General features: G+C 35.7%; 1 protein-coding gene across 1 annotated transcript in view; it reads right to left on the reverse strand.

Moving 5' to 3' along the window:
• ctnnd2a (catenin (cadherin-associated protein), delta 2a) overlaps window positions 1–10,805 on the reverse strand; it is a 179,813-nt gene that overhangs the window by 26,198 nt on the left and 142,810 nt on the right. Inside the window, exon 17 of the mRNA XM_016503673.1 lies at window positions 1,927–2,161. Within this exon, the coding sequence (XP_016359159.1) occupies window positions 1,927–2,161 (235 nt within the window). The remainder of the gene's footprint in view (window positions 1–1,926; window positions 2,162–10,805) is intronic.

Below are 10,805 nucleotides of genomic sequence, written 5' to 3' on the forward strand. Positions count from 1 at the left end.
GCCATATTGGCTCGAACGGGGCGGGCACAGTGTATGAATATCTGATGCGGATATAAAGCAGTCGCATAAAGTGTCAGTTTGATAAGGGTCGGACTAATGTCTTTGACAGTGTCATCACTCACTGACTACGTTTACATGGACATCAGTAATCTAATTATTTACCTTATTCTAAATAAGCCAATATTATGATTATGATGTTTACATGAGTTGCTTTTAGAATATTCCTTTCATGTTCCCGTTTTACATGTTATAGTACATAGTTCGATTAATGGCACACGTCATTACGTCCCCACGTGACGCCCTCCAACGTCCCCTCCGGAATTTCACATATAAACATATAGTTCGTCTTCGTGATGATGCCATGTACAGTTTTGGGTGTTTCATTTGTAATTTTATGAAAGCTTCAAGTGCAGTTAATTATTTGTACGTGCATACAGACGATGGCGGTTTCAGTAATGCGACTAAAATAGGAATACTCCACATGTCTTAATTTCGATTTCTGTTTACTTCAAATATGACTTTAGCCGGATTAAGGTAATAAAAAATCTCTGTTTACATGGTAGATTCTTAATCATGGTATTGTGTTAATCGTATTAAAATCGGATTATTGTGGTCCATGTAAACGTACTCACTGTCAGGCTGCCTACACTTGCTGTTTCTAAGAGACTAAAGCAAGCAGCATATAGAAAGGCTTGATCAATAAATGATTATTATAAAATATGATTGGATGAAGCACATTTGAAACACCTGTTGCGTGTAATAACATGCCATGTATTGCAACTGAATACATCTATATTAATACACCAAATCTATAAATAGGGGGCACAATAAAAATATAATAAATAAACAAGAAAATAAAAAATATATATAAAATAGCAGTACATTTTAAATACATTTTTAATTATACTATAATCCTCCTTATCAAACAACAAAATAAAATTAAAAAAATATAGATTTTTATTTCAGAATGAGAAATGAACTTTATTTGGCAAATGTACACAAACCCAGGGAATTTGTTGTGGTTTCCAGTAACTCTATGCAAACAAAACAAAACAAAACAAAACAAAACAAAACAAAACAAAACAAAACAAAACAAAACAAAACAAAACAAAACAAAACAAAACAAAACAAAACAAAACAAAACAAAACAAAACAAAACAAAACAAAACAAAACAAAACAAAACAAAACAAAACAAAACAAAACAAAACAAAACAAAACAAAACAAAACGGTTCACTTTCAGGTTTAAATTACAGCAGTTTGCAATCTCATCAGGACCACTCTGTATATCTTCTGGTGATTCACAAAACCAATAAACCAGTGTCAAGGCTGTTACACAGTGGTTTTTACCAAAGTTAAGGGAGTTTTTCCCCCCTGTATTGTAATGGCAGACAACACCCCTTAACTGTGTTAAAATCTTTGTTACATACAGCCTCTTGTGACATTTAGCTTTATTCTCAAGGATGCAGCAATACAAACATCAGCTCTTTTTGTCTATTATGGCAAAAGTGAATGTGTTCTACCTCCATGTTTGCTTTTCTTCATTACAGTTCAGCAAGCACTGAATAAGCGACTTGTGTCAGGTGCATTGCTGATGTATATATGATTTAGCTGAACATCTGTAGACAATGTGGAAGCCTTGAAGTTCATGAAATGCTTATTGAGGTCTGACTCATAATGTTTATCTCATTGAAAAGGTGCACTGCACAAAAGTAGAACTGCGTAGCTGAAAAATAAAATGTCTCCAAGAGCAATGCACAGTTTCTGGTGAACAAAATAACTGGCCAGCTCTCAGGGTCCATGAAAACACAAGCAAAAACAAAGCCATGGCCTAGTGGTTAGCGCACACTTCAGGCCATTTTAGTGGTTAGTGATAAGATGAAAGCCTATTATAAAAAAAAAAAAGAAAAAAGAAAAGACAACTTACTTATCTCCTTTACTCCTAGCAATACCGATGAGCTTCTCAATGCCACCGGTGTCTCGTAAGGCCTTGGCGTTCTCCATGTTCTTGGTGATGACCTCGTGTAGGGCGCAGCATATAGCCGTAACGGTGTCATCGCACATGGTTTTACCCGCTGTGCTGTTTGCCGTACCACCGCTGCTTCCGCTAGCATTGCTCCCACCTGGGAGCCGGTGCACCAGGTCTCGCATGGCATACTTACCTAGACAAAGAGGAAAAATAGACAGAAAGAGCATATGAGAATACGGTGATTAGCACTGGAATAATTATGATAGTCAGGATGACATTTTTCAGTCAGTATGACTATTGTGCTACAATTTATTCTTAATCTAGAGTATAATAATGCAGGAGCTGCAACAATTCAAGAGTGTCAGATGTGTCGGTTTAAACATCGCTGGATTTCTATGGAGGGGGTGTTATCCTGACTGCAGCGTGGATATATGACTCATGCTACTTGAACAAAGAAAAGAAAATATGAGAAAGTGTGAAAACTCTGACATTAAAAGAACAGTAGGGTATGTGTAATTTAAATTGACTTGGCAACACTCAACAGCACTGAAAAAAGAACTTGACCAGTGGGAGAAACAATATGATTCTTGAGTTTATGTGTTTGTGTCAGGTGAAACATGAGACAAATTTATGCCCTAACACACTAAGAGATATTAACAGGCAATCACAAGCGCAATGTTCGCTACAGGATGTTGAGTGCTCTTTCCTCACCCAGTGGTGTAAGGGACACCCCCTCACGGCGTTATGAGCCAATTATATTATGGTTAAATTTGCCAAGAGAGGTTTTAGTCCACATAGAAGCCATTTCAAAGTGGCAAATATAATGTTTGCTTACACAGACTTTTAATGTCATACAAAGGAGGACCACAGCAATTTACCCTGGAATTACAACCGTCTGAAACAACGGCAGCATTGATCCACATGCACAGAGGACAGGAAACAAGACAGGCCTATGTGAGATAACCTTAAGGTTAAATGTTAAGATTAAGTAAAAATAAAAATAAATAATCATATTGTCACACTGTGAGATATAAAGTCACATTATGAGATATTAAGCCTCATTATGAGACAGAAATTCAAACGGTGAGATTTAAAGCCACATAATGAGATAGTAGGCCACACTGTGAGATATAGTCACATTATGAGATATGAAGTCATATTTTAAGATTTTAAGCCACACTGTGAGATATAGTCACATTATGAGATATTATGCCACACTGTGAGATATAAATTTAAATTGTGATGTATACATTTAAATAGTGAGATATAGTCACATCGTGAGATAAAAAGCCATATTATGACATATAGTCCCACTGGGAAATAGTAAGTGACATTATGAGATATTAAGCCACACTTTGAGATATAAAGTCCCACTGTGAGATATGATGCCACATTATGAGATATGAAGCCACACTGGGAGATATAAAGACACATTGTGACATTTGTGTTATTATATGCTAGAAATCTTAAAAGAAATAAAGAGAAATAATATTTAAGAGAAGACTAAATCTCCTACATACAATTAACGCCATTATAACAGCTTGTACATGATTTCATCACTTGTAGGCAGGGCCTGCTTATGATTTTTCAATGCTGCTTTGACAAGTTCCTTCCACAGACCAGCAAAGGGCCAGTGAAGGGACTGTAGAAGTTCTTGCATTACCGTGATCTCAACAACAGAAATACTGGTACTGCCATGTCAAAATAGGGCATTATATATTTGTTGTTTGCACTTAAGAAAATATAAGGTCTAGAAATGCCTACCATGCACACATTTAGTTCTGCTTTGGATAAATGTAAATAGCTTCAGGGAAGCCCACTAGCAAAGATGGCAAGTGTCTACAATTTTCATTTTGTTGTTGTTTTGCAGCTCCAGAGAATTTTTACATTTAAATGCGAACAAAACATGAAATGCTATTATGTGGACATCTGTATTAATGATAAAACTGGTGTATGGACACAAGCCTACAAGATATTTATGTGAAATAGCCGTCCAATTTCAAGAAGAACAAGAAACTAGTTTGCAATAGAGTATTTTCCAGATTTCATGCGGCCACTTTAATCATCCATGCGCTCCAATATTTTGACCTTTGAAACGCAGAAGTCCTTCTCCTTCTGGCACCCTATTATTCTATCACAGAAGCACACAGCTAATGAAATTAATCTAAGGCTGTTCAATTCTTTCCGCTAATTCCAAATGGTCTCAGAAGGAGAGAAACAGACATCATTTTCTACATGAAGCATACTGCAGAAGGGCTCCGTTTTATCACCAATAAGCTTCCAGTTAATTGGTGCCTTCTTATCTTGTACCCGCAGGCAAGATCGTCTGTCTTGCGTGAGCTGACAATATGGAGGCAGTCCAATGAGATGTGAGATTTCTCTGAACAGCGAACTGTGGGGAAAACATGATATTTACAGAATAATCAAAACCTGGTAAAACTACTCATCAGTGATATAATCTCTTGTTGTTCATCTCCAATATTCAAACAATGAACCTCTTCATTACACCCAAAGTGAAATAAATGGATGTCTTGCTGCTTCAACATACAGTACTATATCAGTATCAATATCAAAATCAATATCAATATAATTGTATATAATAAAATATTTCAATATAGTTATAGCTAAAATATATAAATGTAATATATATATATATACATTCACTGCTATAATATGAAAATGTAACAATTTAAGCAAAACAAATGTTTTTAAAAAGAAGTCTCATATGCTCATCAAGGCTGCATTTATTTGATCAAAAATATAGTACAGTAATATTGTTACTGTACAATAAATTTTAACAATATTTTACAATATTACTATTTTACTGTAATTTTGACCAAATAAATACAGCCTTGGTGAGAAAAACAGACTTAAAAAAAAAATCATAATTAAAAACACACATAATCATAATGAAGTCTGATCACCTTGAAAAGTTACAGCATAAGATTTGAAGCATCAAAAAAAGACAAATATCAAATCTTACTAAAAACAGGAGGACACATATCGTGATCAGGATCCCACAGAGGAAGAGTGGCATGGAGAGGTGAAACAGGTGAAGTGTGGGACATTTTCAGTCCAGTTTTAGGCTTTATGATCACAATGAAACACAAGATTGCATGATTATGAGTAATCACGAGTGTAGGACTCTTCAGTACAAGCTGCTGATTTTCAAAAACATGAATTACTGCAATTCGGACAGATTTAATTCTGGATATCCGTGCAGACAACTCAAAGTCAGCCTGAGCATGAAAAACAACAGTGGAGAAGTAAAAGGGCTTTAAGTAACACATTCACACTCCTTGTGATAAATCAAGAGTCTCTTTATGGACTCAGTCGGACGGTTCTGCTACATGACGATGAGATCTGGCGACTGTATATGACTCAAGACTAACCTTGACTCACTAGAGTGCCTCATCTACGAGTTCTTGGGAATACGAGGGCTTAGTGGTAATCAGAGGTAAGTGCAGACCCTCCAGCTTATAAAAGCCCATTCTCCCACAAAACAGGCAATCAGCTATACTGCCCTGGGCCATCATGAGCTCCAGAAATACACACGCACCCACAGACATTTACAAAGAGAGCGAGAGAGAGAGAGAGCGTCCTTCCATTATTGCTGCTTTTATGTACACTAAATTCTAGGTGACCAAGTTAGAAGACATATGCTATAAAGGACATTGAAGGCAAAGTTCAGTGACAGATTTTTTTTACCTTCATGTCATTCCAGACCTGTATGCTCTTACTGTATAACACAAAAGTCGAAATGTTTAAAGAATTTTTATGCAGTACAATGAGTGAATGCTTTTGAAAGAAGTCTCTTATGCTTACCAAGGATGCATTTTTTATTTTTTTTGACCAAAAATACAGAAATATGTAGCAATATTGTGAAATATTTTAACATTTTACAATAACTGCTTTCTATTTTAATATATAATTTATTCATGTGATCCAAGCTGAATTTTCAGCATCATTACTCCAGTCTTCAGTGTCACATGATCCTTCAGAAATCATTCTAATAAGCTGATTTGGTGCTCAAGATGCATTCTTTATTATGAAATAAAAATAAATAAATAACATTTAATAAAAATAAAAAATTTGGCTGAACTTTATTTCCAGTTTTAATTGATTTTATTTATTTATATATTAATTTATTTCAATTTTAATTAATTAATTAATTTATTTATTTAGTTTTAGTCAAGGTTGAGTTCAAAAATTATTTTTTTGACAGCATTTCCATTAAACTATCTCTTTAAGCTGAAAACAACATCACTCTGTTTCTCTGGGAAGAACATGTACAGGTGGTTGGAATGGCATTATATACTTCCATACTGAATAAAATGAAGAGCATTAATATTCGGAGTTCAAAGAGAGTTGGTAAAATGTTCCATGAAGACCTGAGGGTTTTCGGCTTGGTTTAAAATGTCACACAGTGGTGAAAGGCTTTGGGCAGCATCTCTGTGAGCCTTTATCCTGCAATAACATTTAAATGGATCCAAAGAGGGTTTTTTTAACGAAGCTAACAGCAGGTTCAAACGCCAATGGCAGAAAATAGCCGACTTGGACATAAAAGAGAAGAACAAACAACAAAGCATTCGAAGACAGACCTTAAAACAAAATTATTCTTAAAGGTTAGGGAGCAAATTAACTTGGAAATCAGCCACCGTGGAGACCATTTGAAAGGAGACCATCTGGCAGCATGGCTTTCAAGCGCTATATCGCTCTCTATTACCGCCTTTGATGTCTGTCATATTGGATTAAAAAGAAAAAGCTTCTTCTGAAGACCTATGGATGCTATTTTAAACAGAGCCACCTTGTGGAGTGGCGGCCGGGACAGAAAGAGAGATGACTGAATGGCTGGATTTGGCCACAGAAAAGATAAAGTGGCGATTTTCTAGTCTCATTATTATAAAGCAGCTCTTTTGCTTCGCGACACCTCTGGCAATCTCCTAATGAAAGAGAGAGAAAACAGATAAAGGCAGGGAAGATGGAAAAATGACCAAATGGATGCATGAGGGAGCGTGTGAGAGATGGGAAGATTGGCTGTAAATTGAAGCGAGAGAGGAAGGCGATTGGCCACAGCCGCGCACACACACACACACACTTAGTTATTTCTCTAAAGGCCAGCCTGTCGAGCACATCCCCTCTTTTCTCATTCTTTGTTCAGGTGGGTGACAAATATGTATCTTTCAGTCATCAAATCCGGGATGAAACTTTCAATGATGGATCAGAACTTTTCAAATCCCTCTCCATCAACTGAAATGTCGGACCTTCGAAACAAGCCCAGTAAGCTGATTCTCAAAGTTACAGCACAACTTCAAACATTTCCAACAAATCCACCGAGCTTTGTCTGCTAGTCCTCTGAAGAACGTGTCTCATCATGGTCCGTATGCCCACACCAATACCCTCCTATTTCAACACATAGAGAAGTTTGCCACCTGAAAGTTTGGAGAGCCATTCCGATTACAAATTACACTACTCTGTTGCTCATCCAATGCTATGCTTAATGTGTGTCTGCCTTCATTCACGCCTGCTGTGCCTGATTTTGTGCATGTTGAAGCCTCAAACAGCATCTCGGGGGATTTTATATATACATCACGCTTAAAATTCAGCCACTGGAACTAACAAAAAACCCACTGAAAAATATCCAAAACTGGATATTTTGCCAACATCAGGAGCTTCAATGCAGGTTAACTGAGTTCGCGATTTTAGATTGATTGCACATTGATGCTTGCGTGTAGACAAAACAAGAGTGAATATGGAGAGAAAACGCAAAGAGAATAGAGAATGCAGGCTATTAATAATAGCTATGAGATCATAAAATATAATAGATGATTTTAATTTAATGTATGAAAAAAAGATTTTTTAAAAGACTGGGGAAGTGAATATGCGTTTTAAGGCAAAAACATTTTGTGAGTGTTATTCATTTCATATTTTAAACAATTCATGCAAAATGCTTCAAAAATGATTAAACAGAAAATTAAAATCAAAAAGAAAGTGTAAAAGAAAAATGTAAAGTATCATAAGTATAAATAAAATAATTAAGTAACTTTATAGATATCAAATTCAGATTAAATAGTGAAATATGCACATACTACATATAAAGTAGTCTAACTAAAATCTTCCAAATAAAACGTAAAGCACAGGATACATAAAATCAAACCACTTATTTTAAATCCCCACAGATGTCAACTGTGATTGATCGGAGGAAAATTGGCCTTTTTTAGTCCTTTTGGGTGGGTTTTAAGTTGGTTTTGGGCTGTCAATTTTTCTGGGACCTGGCAAACCTGCTGCCAATACACAAGATATTTCCTAGAGTCCATTAAATTGTATACTATATATTAAAAAAAGAAACATTGATATATAGATATATAATAATAACAAAAAAAGAGAAAGAAATTACATACATTTATAAAATAAACATGACAACATGGAAAATAAAAGAGTAAAAATAAATAAATAAATCCTCTCTCTCAAGAAGTTCGAGTTATGATTAACACCACCCTGAAGTGCTTCTCTCTCCCACTTTTCCTTAGCATTAATATCATCAACCTCAATTCTGGAGAGAGGAAGAGTGACAAAAAGGCAAGAAAAATAATTATAAAAGAGAAAAGGTCAAAGCAGAAACAGAGATTACATTTGTACTGTACCTCAGGGTCTATAAATGTCAATGAGGTTCAAAAGTACACATAAAACCAAAATGAATTCAAATGCATCAAAATTAATTATCTTTTAACCTCATGTTAAAAAAAAATCTAAATAAGGCATCCAACACCAAAGAAGCTTATCTGAATTTTATGATCTTACAATGTGCTGTTTATCAGCATACAGTATCAAAGCTCCAGGATATAGGCAGATGCTTTGAACTTAGGCTGTTAAATTCATTTATACAAACAATCAATCTTTATTTTAATGTGTGATCAAACGGCAGGATTGAATTGGCCATTTATATGCATTTCATGTGCCCAGTTTTCATCCCTGAGCTAAATGTAAAATGAGTTCAAATATAGATTCAGTGATCAAACATGTAAAATAAATCACAGATGCAGTGGTGGACGAAGTACACAAATCAAGTACTTGAGTAAAAGTACAGATACGTATAATAAAATATTACTTAAAATATTAATTAAAAGTACTCCTTTTTCAATTTTACTCGAGTGAAAGTACAAAAGTACTCGATTTTTTATGTACTTAAGTAAAAAAGTACTGATAGATAGATTTATTTTGCAATTTTATATAGGCTACTTAATTAAATTTTATATTAGCACATATTTTTTATAATCCTACTGCTCAAAATACCTGGGATTTTCCCAAAATAACCACTATATGAGTAAAGCTACTCCGTTACTGTCCACCACTGCACGGATGAAAGGAAGAGACTGTGGGAGAAGTTTCAAATGATTTTATTGCTCATGGCTCTCAAAAGCTTTTGATGGATGGCCATGTTGAACTGTCTAAAAAAGCAAATTGTGAGAATAGCCGCCAGTCACAGACTGTTTACTGCACACACTTCTCAATACGAATCAATTTAGAGTCTAAATGTACTCTATATATGGACTCTTAAACTCTGCAATCTGATAAAAATATACATTTATTTGTGCATCACATGTACCGTATGCAATTTATTTTTGCATAATCTACTGAGAAACATGCTAAATCTACAAAGACAGGAAGCACATTTCCATGGCAATGTATAACAAAGACAATGCAATCTGCATAATCTAAAATGATTTTGGATGATGTGCAAATCTAGGCAGACTCCAGGTGGCAAATGCAAACCAGTTGTTGGGGGAGCTGAGAGGGGGCCTGAAACCAGCGGCAGAATGAGACTGGGGAGCCGTTGCCATGGAGATGGCGAGACTCACCAGGGAAACCACATTTATTAGCAGGTGAGATCAATAGTCTGTTGGTGATGTCACTGGGAGAATTTCAAATGGTGTGAATCAGTGTGAGATGGGATGAAGGAAGGAAGAAAACAAGCTCTAATTAAGCACCTGATGCGGCGGGTCAACATGTGACAACGGCGACCTCGGGCGGACCACTTCTTGTCATTCAGACGGAGCCTGGTGATGCTGTGTCATGTACTCATTAATATGTCTAATTCAGAAGCAGTGTAATGCTAAACACCTGCATCTCAGTATGAAGGTAAGGTCAGCTCCCAATTGCAGGAACCTCAATGCTTCTGACACGTTTGGAGGAAACAATATCAATTATGGACAGGTGTGGATATAGTCATGAAGGAGAAGTATAATTATACTACCCTAAATAAAGTACAGAGTCACTTTGACTCACTTCACCTCTGCGCTAAGAGTAAACAATGAGGGAACTACTTGTACTGTATGCTTACCAGGGGCGGTTCTAGACCACAGTAACTCGGGGGGCCAGACAGGGGCCACTTGTGCTTTTAGGGGGCACAATTTTAAAATTCATCTTAAACTACTTTAAGTAGCCTATTATTCATTCAGTCATTTTTCACCATGTCATGTATCGCTGCAATCTAGATGTAATCTATAACAATTTCAACTAAAATGAATGTTTCATCATGTTTCATTTATTTGACAAATAATTTTGTATTGTAGTGTCAGAGGCATCATTTTTGAGGTGGCACGACTAAAGGGGGGGGCCCCAATATCTCATGCTTGTCATATGACACACAGCAGCCACAAACAGATATAGGCTTATGTCTCTACTGAAAAAAATAAATAAATAAAACCATCACATAAAATTGTAATGATTTCCACAACAAATAACATTACAAACATTACAAACCATCAATTTTTAACCATTAAAACCATTAAAAATGGTTTTCTGTAGTGTGTTTTGGGACATATTCCATTAGGATT

This window comes from Sinocyclocheilus anshuiensis, unplaced genomic scaffold (assembly GCF_001515605.1).
Source record: "Sinocyclocheilus anshuiensis isolate Anshui unplaced genomic scaffold, SAMN03320099.WGS_v1.1 scaffold1626, whole genome shotgun sequence".
NCBI lineage: Eukaryota > Metazoa > Chordata > Actinopteri > Cypriniformes > Cyprinidae > Sinocyclocheilus > Sinocyclocheilus anshuiensis.